The sequence below is a fragment of the Mixophyes fleayi genome, chromosome 5 (genome assembly GCF_038048845.1).
Source record: "Mixophyes fleayi isolate aMixFle1 chromosome 5, aMixFle1.hap1, whole genome shotgun sequence".
NCBI classification, from domain to species: Eukaryota; Metazoa; Chordata; class Amphibia; order Anura; family Limnodynastidae; genus Mixophyes; species Mixophyes fleayi.
This window is the reverse complement of record NC_134406.1, coordinates 261,983,664-262,010,500: the sequence shown is the minus strand read 5'-3', so window position 1 is coordinate 262,010,500 and position 26,837 is coordinate 261,983,664. Positions and strand designations below refer to the sequence as shown.

At 41.4% G+C, this 26,837-nt stretch overlaps 1 protein-coding gene across 1 annotated transcript; it reads left to right on the top strand.

The window, feature by feature from the left end:
• Positions 1 to 4,406: 4,406 nt before the first annotated feature.
• On the top strand, positions 4,407 to 17,376 carry DSCC1 (DNA replication and sister chromatid cohesion 1). Its single transcript, XM_075214006.1, has 10 exons — positions 4,407 to 4,564; positions 6,555 to 6,796; positions 8,931 to 9,099; positions 11,612 to 11,746; positions 12,160 to 12,250; positions 13,380 to 13,518; positions 14,137 to 14,189; positions 15,636 to 15,790; positions 16,063 to 16,211; positions 16,808 to 17,376. Exons 2-10 carry the CDS (start codon positions 6,624 to 6,626, stop codon positions 16,914 to 16,916), a joined length of 1,173 nt encoding a protein of 390 aa, XP_075070107.1. The 5' UTR covers positions 4,407 to 4,564; positions 6,555 to 6,623; the 3' UTR covers positions 16,917 to 17,376.
• The last annotated feature ends 9,461 nt before the right edge of the window (positions 17,377 to 26,837 follow it).

Genomic DNA, 26,837 nt, shown 5'->3' with positions numbered 1-26,837 from the left:
CTTTAGATGGGAAAAGCACTACAGGAAATCACTAAAAATTAGCCATATAGCTGCTCTATTTTCAGTGCATATGGCCAAACCGTACAGCATGGACTGAGCACTTCTACATGGCTATGTGTTGTCCTTACTCTGCAGACATGTACATACACATGAGCATTACCACATGTATGCAAATTTATATTGCTGATCTATAGGGGAAAAAACAAGAAATGTCCCATAGGACAATTGTGATGGGGTCCTCTAAGCATCATCTTACCCACCACAATATATTAGTGCAGTGGTTCCCAAACTGTGCGCCTAGGCGATCTCACAGCGGTGCCTTGGCCAGGGCCAGTGGTAAGCAAGGCGGGGGACTTCCTGATAATTATTTTGGCTTAGGGGTGCCTTGAAAAAATGTTGGAGACCCTAAGGGTGCCTTCAACTGAAAAAGTTTGGAATCCACTGCATTAGTGTCTAAGTTATATATACACACACATTCATTTTATCCTCTTAATTCTTCCAAATCACAGACACCTGGATAAATGCGTTATGAAGCCATATTAAGTTTATACTTTCATCTGGGACAGGCTCCCTGTGCTGCAGTCACTTGGACATCTAAGACTATAGTTAAACACTTGCTGACCTGGGAATCTGAGTCATGCACAAATGTATACTGCAAAGTCAGGATCACTATAACTACTACACCAGCGCCGCCTAGGGACCATTCTATAAAACTACAGCCTGTAAACTAACAACTTTTGAAGTTATACGTTTTGCAACATTTTGAAGCCCTGTACAGTTGAGAAGTAAAAAACTATGGTTTAATACCAAAGCGAGATAAGTCCCTGAACATGAGACCATAACCCCCCTCCCCCCAGCATTACACTGCTTTTGGAAGGCACACAAAGAGGGGACACTGCCCTGCACAATATATAGCAGGTAAGCGTGAATGCCACACAAGTTCTTTCCCTGCCACTCCAGTGCTTGTCAATCTGAGTTCACACTCCCTGCTAAAAAATAGCCACGCTCTCCCCGATCCATCCAAACCCGCATTTAATATATATACCCCACCCCAAAACTGTTGCACTTCATAATTCAAAGTTAGGACTTTCGCAGAAGTAATGCGATTTTTTTTTTTTTTTTATTGAAGTGCAATCATTGCCATTGCAGGAAGTTGTGAAGTTACTGCGCCCCACTATGACTAAACATATGTGTTTAATGGACTTTGTGTACCTTGGCTAAATGTACAGCAGAAATGTAAATATGTATAAAAACACGATATGGAGAAAAAAATGTATAATAGTGGTAAAAAGCAAAGTGGGAAAACAGCAAAAAGTAGATACTGTACACGAGAGAGACAGCATATTACATAACCACATTGCCATTAAATACAGCGCAGTTTATACTATTACATGGCCTATACATAGTTCCATGCCACCATAATGCCCCATTCAATTCTGGCACCATATTACAGCTCCATACCAGACCAGTACCCACCCCTGGACAATGCACAAAGCTGCTGCCTCTCTGTTGCCAGATACACTATGAAGCAACATTAGCACAGTCAGTCGCTGACCAATGATTGCACTTCCTGCTGAATTCCGGTCAGAAGACGTTCACCTTATGAAATGCAGCTCTAGAGCTGTAGCCAGTGATCAACCAATGAGTGATGAAAGATGTGACATTTTCAGCACATTGGACTGTAAGGGGCATATTCAATTAGCTTTTGGATTCGCGGTAACGCGCGTTACCGCGAAAAGTGCGCGTTCTTGCTGGTATTACGGTACCGCATTAACGCGGATTTTCGTTCGCAACCCTATGGGCTGCGAACGAAAATCCACGTTATTGCGGTACAGTGTATTACGTTTCGCGGCTGTTCCGGCGCGTTACCGCGAATCCAAAAGCTAATTGAATATGCCCCTAAGTGTTTTCAATACAACACCTGTGGGACAAGAGGTATATAAACAGGTAGGAGTGGCTTGATGATGCAATTTTAATAATCAAGTGGGTGGGGCAGTGCATTTTCACAGCCACACCCACTCATGACAATTTGGCATGGTTACACAATTTGTATCCCCCACACCATCAATCAAGACACTGATGTGGAACTGGCTTGATGATGCAATTTGTCCCACATCCTCTGCCAAACTGTTGAGAATTGTCCACTATTCCAAGAGATCAGCCTTTTAACTCAAGAGTCTCCTGGACATTTCAGGAGAATAAATAACCATGTGTCACAAATGCCAGGTTTTGGCGATCCAGATCAGGACTCTTGGGCTTAGCAGAGAAGTTGAAACTGGGCACCTTGAGGAAGCTCCCACTCAACTGGGCCTTACCCCAAAGGCTGTCACAGCTTCTGTGGGTACTGGTGGCCCAAGACATAAAACTCAGAACTGGAGTCTGAACTAGGGAACTCAGAAGTGGAATCTACAGCAGCAAACTCAGGACTGGAGCCAGTCACATCCCGGGACACTCAGGACAGAGACCTGGAACCCAGTACAGGAAACTCAGAACTGAAATGAAGCACAGAAGAGCAAGAACTGGCACCTGGTAAAGCAAACAATGGGGGACTGAACCCACAGTGAGGAGTGCAAAATGGACGCAGAAGGAGGATGCCATGAACAGAACCAGAGGTAGGAGTTACCACAGCCAGGAACAGAGCACTTGGCAATGCTGGCAGAATATACTGCAGCCAGGAACAACCTCAGTAACAACATTTCTTCACTTAAATGATGAGCACTGTTATGACAATACACAAGCAGTGATTCCTGGTTTAAGTAGGGTGCCCTGTGTACTGATAGGCTGGCTGAATCATGTGACTGGATTTGCTGGAGACTTGTTTGTCAGAATGAATCATGTGATGTATCCAAGATGGCCACACCCATGAAGCAGAACAGTAGGGTGTGTTTGTTTACAGATAGTGACCCATCAACGGGTCACGGATGGCCATAAAGGGACATCGCCGGACAAGGTAATGGGGCTATGATCCCGATGAGTGACACTATGGTTCAACTGTGAATATTAATTACAGTGATTAATGATACCTGTGACTTATATTTTTATCCTCTATACCTAAAGATGTTGATTATATGCTCAAAAGTAAAAACAAATTGTTTTTTAAGGGGTGCTTGACTGGTCAGACCAACTTACTGTAGTCAATTTTTACCTCCTTCTCGTCTGTTATGTACCCAATTTACTAGCCAATCAGACCATCTGAATGCTCACATGAGCACATAGTACATAGATGGGCAACCGACAGTACTAGGTCTGCATGGGACTCTCACATGTGGCCCCCAACTTATTCCTTCTTGCCCTATTAATACTTTTCTCTGCTATATGCCCATTGGCCCCAGGTCTTACTCTTTGGCAAATGCCCCCTGAGCTTAAACTGCCTCCCAGCTTTTATTCTGAGAATAAGGGTAATATGTGGCCCTATTGAAGGCTACAGGGCCACACGTGTCCCTTCAAAGGTATCAGATTGCTCATCACTGATATAGTATAGCAGGAGATAAATTTGCTGATCTCATGTTAGGCAGTACCAATATATGTGACACGGGCAGTGACATGATGTGAGGAGAATGCAGAAAGCCACAGACTGAACGTTATATAGTGGAAGGAGCAGGGTTCCCGGCAGCACAGAGTATATCAGGAGATGAGGGATGTGTTAGTGAGGACAGGGCTGCATGTGACAGGAGCAGTGACATGATATGAGGAGGCGAATGGAGGTAGCAGGAAGCCACAGACTGAGAGTTATATAGTGGAAGGAGCAGGGCCCCCAGCAGCACAAAGTATATAAGTAGATAAGTGTGCTGATCTTGTGGTAGGTAGTTACCTGTATATGTGACAGGGGCATTTTCATGATATGAGGAAGACAATGGAAACAAGCAGCGAGCCACAGACTGAGAGTTATATAGTGGAAAGAGTAGGGTCCCCAGCAGAACAGAATAGTGATAAGAGACTCCCGTTGCCCTGATGCAAGAATATTGCGCTGTAACATGCAGAACTATATGATATGAAGTTCATATGAATACTTGTTTCTCTTACAACAGATATGATACTGCAATCTAAGCCGGTTTATAAGGTGTCCAGCTAGGTTTACACACCACACAATGAAACACTTAAAGCAACTATGCAATTATAAAATTAGGAGCAGACCCTCTTTTTAGGAGACAATGGAGATTTACATTCAGCAGAATAGATCATCATCAGATCAAATTGAGAAACAGCTTCAATAAAACATTATTTGGCTTCAAATTATACTGCATTCATTCCCTTCCACGACTATCATTCCACCATAAGCATCTGGATCTCAAAGTGTCCACATTTACCATGCTCTTGGTGTCCTTTGCTGTACAGCAGTCTTCGGGAAAATGGCGCCTAGAAAGCAGACATTAATGTACAGGATTGATCCCACTCTGTTTTTAAAAAAGATTCGGGAGGAGTCTTACGTCAATGTGGCGGGAAACCAAAATGGTCACAGTGTGTGCTGGTTGTGACTATCTCCGGTACCATCAGGGAGCTACTGACAACTGATCTTCCTAAAGCCCCCCCAGCCCGGCCGGGACGCATCGTCCTCTAGTGTCCGGTGTGTATGTGCCGCTGATCTGTGTCCTTCATGTGTCTGCAGCTGACATGTAATCTGTGCACCACTGTCAGTCATGTCTGCAGTGCACTGTATTTTGCCATAGTACATGTAGTTTCATCAGCTCTCTCATTTAAAGCCAATGCACTTAGTTAATGTACCTTACATTGCCATGGTATATTCAGGTGACATTGCAGACAGTTCCATTGTAACCCAGAGCTGCAGAGCACTTTAGATCATTTAACAGTACATTGTCTATGTTATTCATGAAGTTTATTATTTATATACTTGACACCCTATTTGTTTATATGATTTGAGAATATAATATCTATTAAAATAACATTTTGGGACTTTTAAAGAAACTGGTGTGTACAAAATGGTGTACTGTAACTGTTTACAACCAGGCATTTGATATCACTTTCTAAGCTGCTCTAGGTAATGACACATAGCGAGTAATTATTGACAAAATCCCATCAGAGCCTTGTGCAATGAGACTGCAGCATATAAGAGTGTTAAAACTTTGGTGTATTATTTTTTTAAGTAAATCGGTTTTGTTTGAGATACCGTAGTCCCTGCAAATGCATACAGGTGCACATCAGGCGAGGCACCGACGAGAGTGCTCAGATTTGCAATCCCTCTTAGCATGATATTGGTTGCTGTAGATTACAGCACCATTTTCCATTGCATCTGTTTTCATAAATGTCCATCATTGGTCTCTAGAACAGGGTTATTATGCAAAGAATGTATTATTGCTTAGTAACAATTCTGTATTAAAAAATATTACTTGGGCATCATGGAATTTTTAATGATGTATTACAAAGATGTTCTGTTTGATTGGTGTTTATTAATGTCTCGGCTGCCTTCAGAAAACATTGCTTTAAAATGGTTAAACAGAAAAGTGGCTCTAAGGACTCTTTCAAATGAACGGATAATGAGTATTTAATAAGAATCTGCTTGTGCGTTGTTCCAGATAGGACATGTGAGCAAACCCCAGTGACTATAACTGAGATTATTGGTCCTAGGGTCTGCACACCTGCTCCTCTAACAAACAGCACTAAAATGGTACATGGTTTACAGCACAAAACTTACCCGGAAAGACTAAAAGATCTTAATATGTACAGTTTGGAGCAGAGAAGGGAATGGGGGGACATGAGAGAAACTTTCAAATATAACAAGGGTTTTAACAAGATACAGGAGGGAAACATTCTACAAAGGAAGAGGAGTATTAGAACACGAGGACATGTACTGACACTGGGGGGAAGTAGGTTCAGAGGAAAAAGTACTTCACAGAGAGGGTAGTGGATAAGTGGAATAGCCTCCCATCAGAGGTGGTAGAAGCTAATACAGTAGAGCAATTTAAATATTGGGATAGACCTAAGGATATCCTTACAAAAAATAAAGAATCAAAAAGGGATTGAGGTAACCATAGGTTAAAAATTGGGCAGACTAGATGGGCCAAGTGGTTCTTGTCTACCATCAAATTCTATGTTTCTATGAGAAGCCACAGGTCACCCCCAGATGCCGAAACATACTTGCTATTTCTGCGCTTGTGGTTCCCAACATTTGTCTGTCTGAACCGCAGAGGTGTCCAGGCACCGGTATTGAGACCCCAGGTGCCTGCCAAATACTCAGAGTGGTTTGCTCGTGTAACGTTCACTAGGAACCTCATGTACCAAATTATTACAAAATGTTCATTATCCACTCGCATTGCAATTCTGAACAACACAACATAAATCTTGTAACATATATCCATACCCTGGAGTATATTCTGCCCTGAAATCACTTACTTTAACAATAAAGAAACTTAAAACACATTTTGTAGTATGATTCAGAATAATTGCATTTGTGCTCTTTCATGTATAAGATTTCTAAACTAGAACCAACTTGTAGGCTTACAATATATATATTTGACCCCCTACGTGGTACACATGGACAGTGCTGCCTTAGATAATTGTGTATCTTGTTAATAAATATATATTTGTTTATATTGCAGCTGTCATTCATTTCAGTCTTCTGGTTTATGGTGTAATTCCAAGGTCAGATTTACCGTTTTTTTTCTATAATGAGCCGGTCCCTGGAGGAAGTGGAGGCGACGCTGCAGATAGCGAAGCTTAACGTGGAGGAACTGCGCAGCACCGTACAATGTCTGACGTTCAGTGATACGTTTACTGCCAGTGATTACAGCCTGATGGAGCTGGATGACACGCTCTGTAAGGAGATCGAGGCTGGAGACAGGTAAGAGGAGTAACAATATTATTGGTGCCGATGTCACCGTAGTTTCCTTTTTCTAAATACCATGCAAGATGTTGAGATTGAGTGTCCCGTTTAAGCAGGGGCAGCTTGTCAACTACCTCTGGACCCTGTTTCATGCATCCACTGCTGTTTTATTAAAATATTTTGTAACCTAGTCTATAGCAGTGTTGGCTAACCTGTGACACCTCCAGGTGTTTTGAAACTACAAGTCCCAGCATACCCTTCCAGCAATAAGCTGCTATATATTGGCAAAGCATGCTGGGAATTGTAGTTTCACAACACCTGGAGTGTCACAGGTTAACCAACACTGGTCTATAGCTACCCCACCACTGGACTCAGAAACGAACCCTTGTTAAAGAATTTATAAGAAAAAATAAATACTCCTCTAATAATGGTGTAAATCCTTTATAAAGATCAGCATATAAATAAATAACACAGAAATGCATAAAATAGTTTCAAAACAGAATTTACTTCTTGCTTTACACCTATGCACCATCTTTTGCGATGTTCGTGGCAGGCAGGGATCTTTTTGTGACTGTTGAAATATCTGCTCATTACAAGGTCACAGTTTCCAAAGCCTGAAGTGCGCGTGTAGTTTCTATCCACACCTCCCTTGCTCTAGCTGGGTGGGAAGAGAGAACGGGGCTAATTTGCCTTTGCGATCTGAATGCTAATTGGTCAAAAAAATAAACAATCCAGTCTTTGATTTAAGATGGGTTCATTTATTTTATTTTGTTTGATTGTTTCAAAAGTGACTGCTTCTCTTTATCCGCTGTCTTGTGTGCTGTGCATATTCAATTGCTGGCGTTTTGGCACGCGGATATCGTGCATATTGCCTGTTATTACGGTAGGAATCTCGGCTCATTTTTCTGCCGAGCTCTATGGGGAGCCAGAGAAAAAGAGCGGAGATTCCTGCCATAACATTGACGTGAGGTGTCTTAATGGATGTTCCGGAGTGTCCGAATTCAGTGTCTCCCCTAAGTGTTTAAAGATGCCAACTGTCAGCAAACGGATGGGAAAGATTGTCGATTTATTTAGTTGAGTATAAACACATTAATTATTTGATATATATTAATGTCCAATACTTTATTTGCTCTTTAAAAAGACTACAATCATTGAAGGGAGACACATGTAAAAACTACATAACTTTTACCTAGTTTTGATGGTTCTTATTTGTTCTGAAAGCAGTAAGTAGTCTCAACAGTAAGATATTATTAAAGTAATTCTATCGTTTTCCAATAAGCATTGTCTAAGCGATTTGTGTTTCCAAAGCACAAATTAATTTATTTTAGCAGATGCAATATTTAGCAGTTCAATACATAATTCTAATACAATACAGCCAATACCAAAAAGATTCATACATACTGCGCCTGCATGCGCTCGCTACGCTGCGCTCCACTGGTACCAGTGTACAGTACTTCACTACAGAATACTGTGGTCAGAGAAGACTGGGCTAATACCAACTAGAGCTGTATTATATACACTCAGTGTTACAGTGAAAACAATGCAGATGGTGTGGCTTGCTTCTATTGGTCCAGGTATCAGGAAGGTCCAGTGTGCTGCAGGTCATAGGCCAGTTCAAACCAAAATATCCAAAGGTGGGGGTCATCTTTCCAGGGGTTGTGCTCTGACTTTCCCGCCAAGACTCCAGTTTCAACTAGTCTGTTAACATTTTACAGTTGGTATCACTCTGATCACTTATTCGCTAACATCAATAACTAGAGTATGCAAAGTGTGATCTCTTCGGCGAATGAACCGGACAACTGCTGATGAATAGGGGATTAAAATGATACCAAACTTGACACAGTTCCTGAACCTCAAATAACACTAAAGTGTACATATAATCATAATATATAAACTAATAATAAACTAAATACTATCTGCTCATAAATCACTGTAGAATGGAACCAATATGAATATGAAATATATAAATAACTAAATGTTAGAGTGCGAGTGCGTGCGTATTTTACTGCGCGATCGCGCTATGCCACGCGTTAGGTGGCATACTGATCACAATCGCACGGCAAAACAATATTAACCAATATACTTTCGTTCATCCAATTATACGACTTCGACAATACTCTATATTAATCTGAACCTTTTGTTTTATTTTTAGTCTTGTGATTCGGGGGGACAAAAGTGACCATGTTGTCCTTTGTAGCCAAAGCAAAACCTATGAGATGAAAATCGCAGACACCTCCAATTTGCTGTTATTTCTCCCAGATTGTAAAATACCCGACCAGCTCCCTTTGGACCAGCAGTGCCTCAGTGTTTCTCAGTGCACGGTGAGGCCAGGGCTTCTCTTCATCCCTGAAATGCCCATTCACTTGTTTGTTTGTGCAGTGAAAATTTGATAATAGACATAGTGACAAAACAAATTGGTTAGTATTATGTTACTATAACTAAGTGACAATATCGGATACGTTTTGAAGTGGTTCACAGCAGCTGCAATTTCTAGCTATATCATTGATCGTATTTTATATTGACTCAATTTTGCAGTGTGTAATGCCAAAACAAAAGCCTGATGCCCGATTAGGTATGTTTACTTTAGAAAAGAGGCGTCTAAGGGGAGATATGATTACTATGTACAAATACATTTAGGGTCAATACACAGAACTTTCATGGGAACTTTTTACCCTAAGGACTATACACAGGACACGCGGTCACCCCCTAAGGTTAGAGGAGAGGAAATTTCACAGCCAGCAAAGGAAGGGGTTCTGTACAGTAAGGGCAGTCAAGATATGGAATTCATTGCCAGGGAAGGCTGTGATGGCAGATTCAATAGATCTGTTTAAGAAAGGGTTAGACGATGCACCAAAAACCATGGGTAGACCTGGAGAAAGCTCTTAACCCGCATTTCCCATTGGCAGATTTGATCTGGGTTCCAAAAAATTGGCGCCCTGTAAATGCCCAATTACCAAAGACAACTAGGGACTCCCTGTTGGTGTGGGACAAAGTGTTAAAGGCCAATTCTATGACTCTGGTCCCGACCAAAAATATCTCCTTAGCTGCAGTGGCTAAATTAATTCCTAATTTAAGTCTCAGCCTATGGGTATCAAACGGAATATCCTCATTCTCTCAATTACTAGACGATCAGAGTTTACTATCTTTTACACAAATAAAGGAAAGATTTCACCTCCCTTCCCAGGAATTTTATAAATACCTGCAGCTCAGACATTGGTTTAATTCCCTTCCCAAACTAGGTCTACCCATTACATCACCACCGCCCTTGCTGTTCACTAAATTAACAAAAGAAGATAATAGAGCCAGCATTACCTTCTGGTACCGCTATTCTCTTCCTCTACATCAGAAAATAAAACTAAAATACAATTGCAGTGGGAATCTGACCTTCAACTAGAGTTGGAAAGTGAAGATTGGGAAGCCATTTTCACAATTTTGTTCCGAATGTCCAAATGTATAAATCACACAGAAATGATGATAAAATTAATTAATAGATTGTATCTTACCCCAACTAGACTTCATAAAATGTGGCCTTCCCAGTCGAAACTTTGCTGGCGGCAACGCAATATTCCGGGGGATTTGATGCATATATTCTGGAACTGTCCCCATATACAGTCGTTCTGGGTACAAATCTTCCAGCTAGCCAATAAGGTTACTAGACAAAATCTCTCTCCTACCCCGGAGGTCGCGTTGCTGCAGCATTACCCCCCTCAGTTTCCATCACATGCTAAATATGTCTTTAGTCATATTCTGATTTCCGCAAGGGCCTCCTTAGCTCAAGGTTGGAAGTCACCACAGATACCCTCGATATCGAAAGTAGTGGCCAAGGTGCAATTCAGCTTTGAAATGGAGACACAGGGGATGCCCTACTCCACTGCCACCTCGTCCCCGATAATGAAGTGGTTCAGCTGGCATGTGTATGTTACGGACGGAGAGGGAGCGCGTCCAGACCGAATAGACTCTGATTTACTACCTGCATCTCCTACACTTAGCGAAGTTCCCCAATGTTCCTACTAGTAGTCCCCTGGTGACCATTCAACTAGTGTAACTTTCACAAATTGGAAGGGAACCTATTAGGTTCCCTCTCTCATGTGTTCAATATGGTTTAACAGCAGAATTGTTTAATGTGTTCCCCCCCATTATGTACCCCCTCAACCCTTCCCCCTTTTAATTTTGTGTCCTTTCCTTACCCCCCCATCCCTTTCTTCTTTCTGTACCCCATAATTTTTGAAAAATTAATAATAAAAATACTATTGAAGTTAAAAAAAAGAAAGGGTTAGACAAATTTTTAGCGGAAAAGTGTATCCAGGGATATGACCGTTAATTAAAATGAAGGATAGTAGTGGATATAGGGTAAAATTAAGACCGCATTTTGGGTCTGGGGGGGATTTTCACAATTGAAACAGATGGGCGGTTGCTTACTCTGGATCAATTTCAAATATAAGTGCAGGATCGCAGGAGATCCAAAATAGGTTGAACTTGATGGACTGGTGTCTTTTTTTTTTTTTCAACCTGATCAACTATGATTATAAGCCTTAAGATCCAGCTGGCCAGTAAATCTGGTTGGAAGATAACCACACACAGGTTAATAATGGTTATCTTCCGATCATACTAACAGAACCCAATGTGTTTCGGTTGCTTGGCCTTAGTGCAATGGTGTGGCCATATTTGAAACTGATCCTTGTGCTCAGGTTTGAAAAACAGGATCGTAGCCGATATGGTTTTCTTGTCTCTTGAAAATAAATATTAAATCTTGCAATTCCACATCAATGAAACTGATAGGCAGGAAACAAATTTGAATCATATATATTGTTATTAATCTGCTCCCTTTTGCAGATTGCTGGCTTCTCTAATCACTTCTGGGAGCTGAGAAGATGCCGACCTAAACTGAAGAACTTAAAGAAACTTCTGCTAGAAAACCCTTATGAAGGACCAGAGAATGAGCGAGACGCCAGCCAAAATATTCAACTGGTGAGAAAAATAACATGGTCTCGTGTATCAACTTATTATCAGGCGTTTATATTGCAAGATCATTAGTTTCAACAACTTTGTCTATGATACATTTATATCTATTTGTGTAATCCAGTAATATGTTCTCTATCAGTTCTAAGTCCTCTTAGTTGAGATGTCTAAAGGTTTTAGGGTAATTCTAGGTAATATTATTGAATTGCCAGTGGCCTGAAATAAGTCTAGTGTCTTGTGATACGAGTGAGACAGTCTGTTTGATTGTCATATCGAGTAATCTTGTATCTTTAGATATATATATCTAGTTGCAAAAACTGCGTTTATAAATACCTTGAAGTAAAGTTTTTGTATCTTGTAGCATCGCTAGTTAGTCTTTGACCTAACCAAAGTTCTCGTGAATGTCTCCTATTTGGCTCTAGTGCACAACTGAGGACCTGCTGAGTCAGATTCAAGCAAGCTATGAGGAATTAATGGAGCAACTGAAAGTTTTACATGCATACAATATTAAAGGTATTATTGCGTACCTCCATGGTAAATTTGGCGTAAGTGACACTCCTGGTCTATGGCGAGGTAATTGAACAGTTTGAATATGGATGTTTGGTGAGGCTTTAACTCCTAGTGATTGTGTCTAACAGCCGCCTACATTGTTGGAACTGCTGTCAACACTCGCTGAAATATTTTTCAGAAGCCGTTAAAACCGGGCATTTTACAGTGTCTGTTTATATTAAATCATTAGTATTATTAAGGTTATTAGAACTTTGTCAGTGCCCATATTGTCGGGGATAGTTTAAGTTGACTGCTTGGGTGTATGCCAATTGCGGACAGTGTTGTTCAATCTCCTTTCTCCTTTTCACAATGTTATTCATGAGTGTTCACCTGGTGGTCTACAAGCCTTGTGCGACCCTCCGTGGGATGTTCTGGCCTATGGAGACGTTGCTAATATGCAGCAGATGTGGACAGCATTGCTGTAAGTTACATTCTGTGAAGCGTGAACATTAAAGACACGGTGGCTCAGTGGTTAGCACTTCTGCCTCACAGCACTGGGGTCATGAGTTCAATTCCCGACCATGGCCTTATATGTGTGGAGTTTGTATGTTCTCCCCGTGTTTGCGTGGGTTTCCTCCGGGTGCTCCGGTTTCCTCCCACACTCCAAAAACATACTGGTAGGTTAATTGGCTGCTATTAAATTGACCCTAGTCTCTGTCTCTCTGTGTGTATGTTAAGGAAATTAGACTGTAAGCTCTAATGGGGCAGTGACTGATGTGAGTGAGTTCTCTCTCTCTGTACAGCGCTGCGGAATCAGTGGCGCTATTTAAATACCTGATGATGAGGACTAAAGACAGCCACACACACAAACTTCAGATCATCCATACAAATAGATTTTTTTTTGAAATCTTACTGCATATGCTAGTGAAGGAATACATAATTAATATGAAGTCACTTGCAGAGCCCCCCTAATTTCTATTGGTCACAGTTTTCTGGAAAAGGTTGCTGTTTTAGATACAATCGCTTCTACAGCGGTGTGTGGGGTGACCAGTCAATTTCCATTTTGCTAGGAAAACAGTGGCCTTTAGCATATTAAAATAATTATATTTTGTACATATGTGCTTAACCTGTCCGATGTCTGATCATATTTCAGGATTTTGGAGAATTTTGGACTTTGACTATGAAATGAAGCTTCTGAATCACATCACCCAGCTAATAGACTCCGAATCGTGGTCTTTCAGCCGAGTACCTCTGAAAGTTTGTCTGGAGGAGCTGAGACCTCTTGAGCCAGAGTAAGAGATTAATGAGGAGAAACTGGAATGTGTGGTCTTATAGTCCAGAACTGTCCCGTTGTCATCTTTAAATTGCTTTGTCATCCAACAACACTTATGAAGTTAAGAATAATTTGGCCTATTCCATCTTCATGATGTTTTCTTGCACAGTTGTCACAAGCCACCAGTTTATCCAGGGACCTCTTCTAGAACGGGCTAGTGCTGTCATTTGTGGAGTCTTTAATCTGGACATTCCGCAGTGGAGTTCAGTGCTCCTAACATCTAAATAGAAAATCTGTGTACATACAAGATAAACCATTTTTATCAGCTGTCAAAATATTTACAGACTGTTTATTGTAGACAAGTGACAAATCGGAATTTAACCATTGTTGGCAGGTGAGCCAAGGTACTGACTGCAATCTACCAGCATATGTGCAGTTCATGTGGCTCAAAATTGTTATAAATATAGTTATTCTTTTCAGTGTTATTGTAGTTGTCCTTTTCTATAGGGACCTGAAAACTTTCCTGGGAACTTGTTTTTAGCTATTAATATTCCAGTCCAGGACTAGAGTATTCCTATTAATTAAAAAGTTAGTATAAACCTTCGGTGTTCTAAAATCTATACTTTTTTGGTTTTAGAGAGATGATTCAGCACTGCCTAGATTGTTATGGCAAAAAGTGTACAGAGGAAGGTAAGCTGTGGTGTGAAGTGTTACTATGTGTGTCATTCAGTTTAAGGTTACTAATAATCCTGTTGGTTTTTTTTTTTGTTTGTTTGTCCTAAATCCTCTCCCTTCCTAATATTAGTACCTTGGCTCGTGCCTATAGCCGGGATCATTAGTGATCACTGTCGACTCTCTTGTAGCGGGAGCGATCAGACACAGGGGCTCTAAGTAAAAGCCGTATAGTGACGTTGTCAGATATCCCGAGCCTCGATGAAGTTGGTCGATAGAGGTCTCTGCTATGTCCCAGTGCAAAAACACTAATATTGAGAAGGGAGACTATTTAGTACAGGGGTTATTTAAAGTGAAAACCGCCTTTAACGTGACTATTCTTTCTCCACAGACATTTAAAAAAATACTGATTTTGTCAATTGAATCTTCTCCTTTTTTTTTCTTTTTCTTCAAAAATCCCATCTGTTGAGCCAACAACTTATTTATTGACTTGTACCGGAGCTGTATAAGGAAGATAGTGGAGGGCTCTAGCTAGCCCCCCTTATTATAGACCAGGTGGGAGCAGTATAATAACACAGTGATGTCAGAGCCAGCACACATCGCTGTGCTTAAGGGGTAGGGGAGAGGAAATGGTTAACAAAGTCTAATGCGGGATTGAGATCAGCAAGCGCTGCACCGTTTCTGTGCAGCCGTAATCTTCACTCTGTATAAGGACACAATGGACGCCTACTGGACTGTATTCATTCATTTATGCTGTGCTGCTTCACCTGATACATTGCAAGGGAAGCCCCTCCAAATTAAGGTTTACCCCCCACCCTTTCCTCACCCAAATCACATGAATGATAAATATGAACCATCTGCACACGACACTTGATGCAATATAACCAACACAACAGTAGGAGGCGCTGTACAGTATACTCAAACAATTATACAGTAGGACAGTTGTACAAAGTATGGGAGTGCCCATGTTTTTAAATCATTAGGTGGTAAAATCTTCCAACATATTTCAATAGCATGGGCTGCACTGTGGTTAGCATTGCTGACTCTCAGCACTGGGGCCATGGGTTTGGATTCTGTGTGGAGTTTCTGTGTTCTTCCTGTGTTTTGCGTGGGTTTCCTCCCACAGTGCAAAAACATATTGGTGGGTTAATTGGCTGCTGACAAAATTGGACCTTAGTGTGTGTGGTAGGAAATTTAGACTGTAAGCTCCAAGGGGAGCTAATTAACTATTCTCTGAAAATATACAGTATTAATAGCTCTGGGGTGACTGTATTATGCAGAAAAATTTAATGAACAAATGATTCCAATTGTGTCTACATTTTGTTGAGAGGCCTTTTACTGATGCTATAAAGCTTCGTGCTCTGAGCTCCGGACTCACGTTATATGAGAACAATGCAGGATCTAGAAAATCAGGAGAACAGCTTCCAAGTAGAACAGAATGAAACGCGTTTGTGTCTTGTTTAGATGAGGTGCTCTATGCGTTAGACGAGGACAAAATCTGCTGCGCGACCGCCCAGATGCTGCTGCAGAACGCAGTGAAGTTTAATCTGTCGGAGTTTCAGGAGGTTTGGCAACAAAGTGTTCCCGAGGGCATGACTGCCAGGCTGGACCAGCTGAGAGTGAGTCCTGTGGAGCTAGTAGTTTTATTTCTAAATGCTGATACAGAAAGGTCCAGTAAGACCAGCAGCTGTGGCCCTTTATTTTATTAAAGGAAAATTGCACTCTGCATTTGAGAGGGAAGAAGTAGTTCGGAGTTAATGAATCAGTTATTAATTAATATTTATTAATCTTTATTTTTTTCATGATGCAAACTTCATAATAGAATTGAAACCATGTCACACAATACAGGGACTTAATCCGATCTTTCTTTCTGATGCTGGTGATTCTCTAGGGACTTGCGTTGGTGGACCGAACCTCTCGTCCGGAGACCATCTTTCTGCTGAAGACCGAGGACTTACCCGAGGACACACAGGAGAGGTTCAACGCCTTGTTTACTATGAGAGAGAAGTGGACCGACGCAGATATATCACCGTACATCCAGTGAGTTATACCCGCAGTAATTACACTTCCTGTTCTCTCCTTGCCGGTCCTTCCAAAAATATTTTGGTTATTAATCCCTATGATTTTTCATGTAGCAGAAAACTAGTTAGGCGGCAGAAAATAAAGTATACTCAGTGATTCCAAAAAATGATTCCCCGTGTTTATGGTAGGTCCCCAGTAACCTCTTTATGTACAACTATACTGCAGAACCAGCTATTAAAATTATTTTTATTTATAGTTTAATTTCATTTGTGCAAGTACTCATTTGCCTATAACAGTTATCTTGTAGCCAGTCATAAACGTATTAAAGGAATTGCCAACTTTTGAACAAAACACCTTGTAAAAAACACAATCCGTTTATTCTGCTCCATTGAATGTTGTGTGGACGGATGTAACTACGGCGGCTGCCATTACTTAAATTTCTGTGTCCTACTCCCAGTATTGGGCAGTAGTTAGAGTCCCAGGGAAGCCCACCCCCTATTTGTTACCTCTCTGTACATATTGTCCTTGCTGTGACCCTGAACTGTGATTAGATATTTTCCCGGCTTATTCTGGTCTCTTGATAGCCATTTTTTTTATTTGTTTTTCTTCTCCAGGGACCTATGCGGGGAGAAACAAACCATTGGTGCTTTGCTGACGAAATATGCCCGATCTTCTGTCCAGAATGGTGTTAAATTATATAACTCTAGACGACCACTCTCCTAGCGCAATACTCTTTTATGCTGTGTAATGTAAATATGTCTGTTAACCTTATAAAGCTTTTATTGCAATAATATCCTAGTCATCCTTATGCTTTCTATTACTGTTGGGTAATAGGATTGAAAGAGGCCCCTGTGCAGTCTGGGTGATGATGTATCTCCTATAGTGCACTTACCAACAGCGGAGGTAGACCTTTAGGGCATGAACAAAACGCTGCGCCCTATCAGGTCGCTGAAAAGGATTGATCGCTTTTGGACAAATCGAACCTTCCGTCTGGGAGACTTCTCTTCCCCCATTTCTTATATGTTACGAAGGGATTCTCTAAACAACGACATGGGCTTAGCCCACACTTGTTGCTGTAACACAAGCATTGAAAATTTGTTTGCAACATCTCAAGAAATAGTAGCGTTTCTGTTGTGATGTCTGATGCCCTTATAATATGTTTATAAAACCAATTCTCATTGTTTATTGTAGTTTTGTGCCATATAATATACAACATTTTATACACCCATTAGGGTATAAGTTGCCCATCAACCTTAATAATCTTGTATTATATATGTGTTGGTTTGCAAACATGACTTAGAAGTATATGTTTTTTTTTATTAAATCCGTGTACCAAAGTAACGGTTAGGATAATGTAGTGTAAAAATAAAAGACATTATTGGTAGACCAGTAGGGTAATGTCACTGTTGACAGTCTTGAAGATTTTTAATCCTTTTTGAATAAGACCGCCAAGGTAAAGTGAAGACTTCCAGCGATAAGGACTTTCTGACACAACCCGCTGAGCTCTGTTGTGCACGTATCTACTGAGCCAGATGAACGCACAGTGCACTAAAACTGCAGCTGGCATACTCACTACCTGGGTAAGGACTTGGTGTAGATAACCACAGGTGACAACATACAACAAGCACACCGCTACCATCACACAGGCCTGCTGGTGGCACCTATGTGTTCTGTAATGGGAGCGTCCCTAATTGTAGAGCTGAATGACAATGACCTCCTGATCCTTACAGAACTGACCAGTGGGGATCTTTGGACGATCTGCTGACCTATTCCTCAGGGACTTAATACCCTGTAACCAGCTTGTAGAAGAGACCTACACCTAGGGGTATATTTACTAAACTGCGAGTTTGAAAAAGTGGAGATATTGCCCATAGCAACCAATCAGATTTTAGCTGTCATTTTGTAGAATGTACTAAATAAATGATAATTAGAATCTGGTTGCTATAGACAACATCTCCACTTTTCAAACCTGCAGTTTAGTAAATATACCCCCTGGTGTGTATAACTCTGGACCATTCTGAACCTGTTGATGGTACAAGTTCAGTTGTGGCTGAACAGACTGTCGGATATGCTGCCTGAGTTCTGGGTAGCTTCAGCTCTCTGCACAAGGACTTCCTGGTATCCTGTTCTACGTTGGCTTCAGACTCTTACTGTACACAACTGGGTAAAAGTGTGAAGCTTCAGCCATAGCAGGACTGGATGCCAGGATGTCCCTGCACAGTGACCATGGGGTTGCCATGTGAGATGAGTACTGTGTTTTTAAAGCCCCCTTCACCCACACATATTAGTAGAACAAGAAAACTTTTGTTTGGTGATGTAATTTAACAGCAAACTCCCTCCAGCTCTCCATGGAATGTGTGTAGGTTTTAATCCTGTGCCTTCTTGTTACTGAGGGTAGTCCTGTGTATCACAACTTCTACTATATTGAATTTCATGTCCGTGTCGCTGATTCTATTATCAGGGCCATTTTTAGAGAAAAATCAAGGTAGAGACCCTAAAAGCTGCAAGCTTGGTGAAAATAAGAGCCGCAAAGGGGCTTCCTGCTCCAGAGTGGACCAACGTATACAGAACCATCACCATGTGCAGATATTAGTATTACTGACCGGAAGTGCAGCATACCAGCCCCTCTGTACAATATATTAGTCCAATGATCAGCAAAATTGTCCCTTATTCATGTCCAAGATAATACATGTAAAATATATTACTTTACCAGCAAACATGGTCCAGGGATAGATGAATCTATTCACATTTCTCTCAATCATCTGAGTTAACTTGGGCTGAATTAATGCTGATTTTTGCCTGCCTGTGTCAGCTGCAGGGTTTTATTATACATGACGGGCGGTGTGTTAAGTGTATGACTTTTACTTGAAAAAAACTCTGTATAAGTCATGACACATTGGTTTATAGCACACTTCTTTACTGTTGCTCTCCTTATATCACACGATACGAGGTTTGTCTATTAAGTAACGAGACTGTTTTGTTTTTTTGTTTTTTTTTTATGTATTGGTATTACAAATTTAATGTTTGTCCCCTTCAATATACTCCCCATTTGCACTAATACATCGCTGTAGTCTTGTTTTCCACTGGTGGAAGGCATGGAGCAAATCAATTTCTGTCACTTGTTTCAACATATCTGCTGTTTTCTTCTTTACAGCATCAACTGACTCACAATGTGTCCTTTTAAACACTGATTTAACTTTTGGGAAAAGATAAAAATCGCAAAGGGGCTAAATCGGGCGAATATGGAGGATGTTCAAGTCTTAGTGATGTGTTTGTCGGTCAAAAACTGCTTCACAGAAAGTGCTGTGTGAGCAGCGCATTGTCCTGGGGAAGAAAGAAACAATTTTTCCACAGTTGTGGCCGTTTCTTTCTGACCCTTTCTCTCAGCTTTCGCAAAACTTCCTTATAATAATGCTGATTAACTGTTGTGTCTTCTGGAACCCATTCTTCCACAATTACACCCTTGATATCGAAAAAAACAATGAGCATTGCTTTGAATTTTGACTTGCTTTGACAAGCTTTTTTTATTCTTGGTGATGACGATGTTTTCCAGTGCATTGACTGTATTTTGGTATTTTCAGGATCGTACTGGAAGATCCAGGTTTGGATCTGTATCAGTCTGTTGGTGTTTTGTGCAATTTTACTAAAAATTTCAAATTGACACATTGATCAACTTTTAAACTTAGCATTTTTTCGGCACTCTACAGAAAACGCAACCAAACTAAATGGCGATTCGCAATCAACTGAACGTCATAGAGTGTTGCAGCTTGTCATGCAGGTTCAGATATGTTCAAGGTTACTACGTATGCAGTTATACCGGTTCTGACTGTTTTGTTTACTAGGTGGAATCACAGTCTCGTTATTTAATAGACATACCTCGTACAGGGTAATTATATTCACACGTCAATATAAAGAATACAAAAAGCGATCCGGTATATCTGTTCGCTGGATAGACCTAGTGAAATACGTCACACTCTTGTGATGTTGTCCTGAAAGCCCCACATTCCCCAAATGTACTGATATTATGATGTCCATTTGTGCCTTGTCCTCTATTGTTTGGTAATCTCTTAGCCACACCATTAGTGGCTAGTTGGTGGGGACCAGACGTAAAATGTTTAATGTAAATTTTCTTAATGAACTTTTGAAATTTTGCGGACATGAACTAGGGGCCATTGATACTGCATACTGGCTCAACCAAGCTATTTTGTGCAAAGATTGTTGTCAGAAAAGCAATAGAGAACTTTTGTCCATATAAGTAAATTACCCCAAATGGGGTAAAAGTGAAATTCCTGGGGGTAATGCTGCCGATTCACATGCTGTCAGTTGGATTATAGACCCCTTTAAATGTGAAATTGCTGTTGTACCAGAAGAGCCTCAAGGGTTGGCAGAGGCACTTCTTGAGCTTTGATACAATAATGAAGCACGTATTGAATTTGAAAACAAAGCAGATCTGTCATATTTTTGGATGTCAACAGCTGCACGAGGAGTCAAAAAGTTGCTGCCTTTTGCAACAACCTACCCTTGCGAACAAGGATTTTCCACTCTAACGAACATAAAAACAGCAGAGAAATTGATTGGACGCTGAAGACTGTATCCAAATTGCTCTGACGTCAAAATGCCCCAATATTGATGTTCTCGTGTCAAAAATGAAGTTGAAGCTTTCAAAGAAATTTTGAATAGATTCAATACAATTTTGAATTCCAATAATAATATATGTTTTCTTTCCTTTCAAATCAAGGGGTTAACGTCATTGTATCTAAATATATTTTGGGGTAAAAGGTAAAAACGTTCCCTGACTTAAGGCCCTGAGCATAATTTCTCTCTGCTACTTTCAAGGAACTTGAAGCATCTCCCTTCCATCTCTCGTAGAATGAAACAACAGTGCTCCTATGCCGTATGCTCAGGAATCGTATGTCCGCTTAATGGGCTGACATATCAAAGTTGGTAAGTAGTTTACCAGATGTGATCGGTTTCTAAGAAAGATTTTTCAGTCTTTAATCCACTTCCAAAGTGTATTTTTCTGTAGTAGGGTATTTAGTGGGTGCAGTACTATGGACATATCCGGCAAGAACTTTTGGTAATAATTCACTAGACCCAAGTAGGGTCTCTGTTGTGAGAGAGGCTGGGGTGCAATCCCTCCCTATCAATTACACGCTCATAATAGGAAATACTTTCTTTGAAGAATCCACATTTTATTTTATTCACTCTAAGCCCATATTATTGCAGTCTGGCCAACATTGTTTTTAAATTATTTAGATTGTCCTCGTCATCTTTGTTACTACTATGTCATCCAAGTAACATTGTGAGCCTGGTATTCCGGGATCCATTGCTGTTTGCCAAAAGAAGGGACAGAAGCTACTCTGAACACAAGGTGCTTGTATTGGAATAAGTCTTTGGGCTAGATTTACTAAGCTGCGGGTTTGAAAAAGTGGGGATGTTGCCTATAGCAACCAATCAGATTCTAGCTTTCATTTATTTAGTACCTTCTACAAAATGACAGCTAGAATCTGATTGGTTGCTATAGGCAACATCTCCACTTTTTCAAACCCGCAGCTTAGTAAATCTAGCCCCTTGTGTGTAGAGCTAGTCAGGTATTTCTTGGACGTTTCTTCTGTTTCCTTCTAGAATTACGCCTGTGCTAGGTCGGCACTGGTGAAACTTTCTCTGTGAGAGCTACAAAGATGTAATTTTCTACAGTCCTTGTCCTTAAACCAGCACTGACTGGCATCATGTGAGAACTTCTCATGACTGTCTCTGATTCCATTGAATCTTATATCTTGTACATTCTAGCCTGTTCTGCTGCTACGCAGATGCAGTCTCCATGAAAATAGAGATGGACAATGTCCCCTCCAAAGTCAGGTCAGGCTCAATGAATGATTTCTTTTGTCTACTTTTCATCATCATCATCATCATCATTTATTTATATAGCGCCAACATATTCCGTAGCGCTTTACAATTGGGGGCAAACATAATAAACTAATAAACAAACTGGGTAAAACAGACAAAGAGGTGAGAAGGCCCTGCTCGCAAGCTTACAATCTATCAGACAATGGGAGATTGACACATGAGGTTAAGTCTACTTTTTTTTTTATTTTTTTAAATACGTTTTATTAATAACATCTAATCTTGAACAGCATTACAGAATATAAAACTCTTGAAAGGTACATTAGTGAGATGACAAATGCACATATAAATTTAACAAATTTAGCAGTGTGTGTAACACAGTGCTTTTACAAGGCGAATTCAGCTTCATATGAGTATGGTACCATAGAGATGTTATTTTGTTTTAAATTATACAAATAAAATGAAAAAAGTAAAGAAGGGGGGAGTAAGGGGATGTTATAGGGCAAAATGGGGGAAGGGAAAGAGCACATTAGGAAGGTTAAGGGAGGGGAGGGGGAATTCCTGCTTTTAAGTTTTTAGCAGAAGGTGATAATTAAATCTGGGGTTTCCAGTAACAAACCGAACATGACTAGAATTGAAGTAGGGGTTGATTGCAATATGAAGCCCATGGGGACCAAGTTTTGTTGAAGGACACGGAGGAGCCCCTAAGCACGCTGGTGATATATTCCATCTGATAGGTGTGCCAGACCCGACCACAGACCATTTGGAGCATTGGAGGCGTGGGGTTCTTCCAGTGGGCAGCTATTTGGCAAGTAGCTGCACTGATTACATGCCGAAGAAGCTTATGGGTGTGTGTTGGAAGGTCTGGGAGAGGTAGAGGCAGTAATATGTGCTTAGGATCGGAGGGTATAGGAGTATCGAGTATAGTTCTTGCTAGTGTGAGAACCTCTGTCCAGAACGGGCGCAATTTGGGACAGTCCCAAGTGTGTATGAAGGTGCCAGTGTGGCCACAGTCCCTCCAACATGTTGGACTTGTTTGAGGATATATGATATGGAGCCTAAAGGGGACGTAGTACCATCTATGTAGCAATTTATTGGCGTTTTCTTTGATACGAACATTTATGGAGCAACGAGCTGTCCACTCATAGATGTCCGACTATTCTTCTGGATCTAGGGGTGCGCCCAAATCTGCCTCCCACTGTGTCTGAAAACGATCCTTGGTTTCCGTGGAAATAGGGCATTGTATAGCGTAGAGATTAGGCCTTTTGGGGATGGTCCTGATAGACATAAATTCTCAAACACAGTGGGGGGTCTGGCAGACAACTGAGCCCTGACCTGTTGGTGATAGCATCTGATTTGCAAGTATTGGTGGAACTGTCCCATCGTGAACCCGCACCGCTCAGACAATTCCGAGAACTGAGGAAACGTTAGGGTCCTTGTTATGTGGTTTAGCAGTAGCAATTTACCTTCCCTTGCCCATTTTGCGCATATAGGACGTGATAGGCCTGGTGTGAAGGCTGGATTAAACCAAAGAGGTATGAGTATCTGGGGTGCGGGAGATAGAGATGCCATTCTACTACACCGAGACTAGAGTGAGAGGGAGAGGGCTATTACTGGATGGGTTTGAGAGAGGGCTGGACGCTGTGCAGCTGGGAGCCAGAGGATAGAACAAATCGGTGAGCCTCCTAATAGATCTGATTCTATATCAACCCAGACCCTGGTTCCAGGCGGAGAGTGCCATTGGATACACTGAGCTAGACGTGCCGCATAATAATATTTGCGGAGATTGGGGATGCCGAGGCCACCTGCCATGGGTAGGTTAAGTCTACTTTTAATCATCATGCCACATACTAAACTGTCTCTTAGGGCATCGGATAACCCTGCTCCAAAGATAACTTCAGCAATATATTCTGCAACATTTTCACCTCTCATTTCATCTCTTTGTTAATAAAACCGAAATCTCCCAGCAATCACTAAAGGTTTAGGATATAGATGATTTTGTAAAATGTCCACTATCTCTTTGAAGTTGCTGGCTGGCTTCTCAGGTGTTATTAAACTGCTCAGTAAGCTGAATGTTTTGGTGCCCATCACATGGAGTAATAATGCCACTTTCTCGTCTCATTGCACAATGTTGGCATCACAGTAGAGTTCCACTTTTTCAATGTATGAGCCCAGTTTTCTATAGCATTGTTAAAAGCAGCTATTGCGCTAATGTATCCTGACATCCTGGGGGTGAGTCCTCTTCCTCCATTTTGAGATCCTGGGTGATCCTGGCATCATCATCATCATCAACATTTATTTATATAGCGCCAGCAAATTCTGTAGCGCTTTACAATTGGGAACAAGCATTGATAAGACAATACTGGGTAATACATACAGACAGAGAGGTAAGAGAACCCTGCTCGAAAGCTTACAATCTATGGGTCAATGGGAGTTAGAAACACAAGGGCATGTGCTACATCATATTGCACAATGGACCAGCTAGACTGCAAAGGTAAAAGTATTGTGTGCTGTGTGTGTGGCAATGTTGGTCAGAGGGTTGTTGTCTTACGTTAGCAGTGTAGAGGATGGCAATAGGGTAATCTAGGGAAATTAAGATGATGGTTGAGGAATATCATAAGCTTGTCTGAAGAGGTGGGTTTTCAGTGAACGCTTGAAGGTTTGAAGACTAGAGGAAAGTCTTACTGTGCGTGGGAGTGAATTCCACAAAGTGGGTGCAGCCCGGAAAAAATCCTGTAACCGAAAATGGAAGGATGTGATGAGAGTGGAGGAGAGACGTAGATCATGTGCAGAACGGAGGTGTCGAGTTGGGAGATATTTTGAGACAAGTGAGGAAATGTATGTCAGTGCAATTTTGTTGATGGCCTTGTATGTTAGTAGAAGAATTTTATATTGGATTCGTTGAAATACAGGCAGCCAATGTAGAGACTGACAGAGTGGCTCAGGAGAGGAATAACGGTTTGTAAGGAAAATCAATCTAGCCGCTGCATGCAAAATAGATTGTAGGGGTTCAAGTCTGACCTTGGGAAGACCAGTAAGGTGGGAATTGCAATAGTCGATGCGGGAGATGATGAGTGCATGAATTAATGTTTTTGCGGTGTCTTGTGTCAGATATGTGCGTATTCTGGAAATGTTCTTTAGGTGTATGTAACATGATTTAGATATAGAGTTGATGTGGGGAATAAACGACAGTTGTTAATAAAGGATTACACCTAGGCAACGAGCTTGCGGGGTGGGATTTATGGTCATGTTATCAGCAGAAATAGAAATGTCAGGCAGGAAGCTTCTGTTATTGGGTGGGAATATAATTAATTCAGTTTTTGAGAGATTGAGTTTGAGTTGGCGAGAAGACATCCAAGATGAAATGGCAGAAAGACAGTCAGTAATGCGAGACAACACAGATGGTGAAAGATCAGGAGAGGATAGATAAATTTGTGTATCATCCGCATAGAGATGATACTGAAATCCAAAGGAGCTTATTAGTTTTCCAAGAGAAGTGGTGTAGATAGAGAATAGCAGAGGACCTAGGACTGAGCCTTGTGGTACTCCAACTGATAACGGAAGCGGAGCAGAGGTGGATCCAGAGAAATTAACACTGAAAGAGCGATTAGATAGGTAAGATGAGAACCAGGATAGGACAGTGCCTTCAAGACCTAGGGATTGTAGCGTTTGTATGAGGAGAGAGTGGTCAATAGTGTCAAATGCAGCAGAGAGATCCAGCAGAATTAGAAGAGAGTAATGGTTATTATTTTTTGCTGTGATCAAATCATTGACAACTTGGTCAGCGCAGTCTCTGTGGAGTGTTGAGAGCGAAAGCCTGACTGAAGAGGATCCAATAGGTTGTTTGCTGTAAGACAGTGTGTGAGGCGAGTGTAGGCAATTCCCTCGAGAAGCTTGGAGGGGCATGGGAGATGGGGCCGTAATTTACGAGAGAGTTAGGGTCAGAATTCTGTTTTTTTAAGATTGGAGTAATCACTGCATGCTTGAACAGTGATGGAAAAATACCAGTAGAAAGAGATAGATTACAGATTTGTGTACTGCTCCTCTGCACCCCGCTCTGTGTCTCTCGCTGGTGCTCCATGGATTACTGGATCGACTCTACTGAAGATTTCAATCCTCGTCTCCATTGAGTCTGTGACTTACCTGAATAAACTCTGAATAAGCAATGACAGCGGTTTATAGCCAGCATCGTTGATGCTCTTGTAGTGTGATAGATCCATATGCAAATATAAAGATTACAAAATTAGTTCCTGTATATCCCTCCACCAACTACACACAGTACAGTAAGAACTACACCCACCACACAGTGACCTGGGCACTGACTGGCAGCCCCCCTGCCCAGCACCCTATAGGGAGCAGATCACCTGAATGCAGGGTGCTGGGGACACAGGAGGTGATAAACAGAGATATTCCGCCCCTGCTATCACTAGTTGTATTATCCTTTTTGCTGCTATCTCCCTCATCACTGCCCAGGTATAATACAATGCACACAAACCTGGCTCGGTGACTGGACGTGTGGGCACTGATAATACAGTGCAATACAGTGCCCGGTTTCCCAAAAGAAAGATGGCCGCCTAAGAGCCGTCACGTGATGGCGACGCGTGGCTCTCGCGAGAGTTGATGCTGGAAGCGGAAGTCTTCCAGCTGCTGCTGAGGGGAGGCTCAGTCCGGGGAGCGGGAGACAGAGTCTTGATGCTGGGGAGAGTTATCAGTAACCATAGCAACGGAGGCTGAGGGCCCCTCTGGAGGGCCACGGTCCCTAGGGAGCCGGAGGAGGTGTCACCATGAACAGAAAGAAAG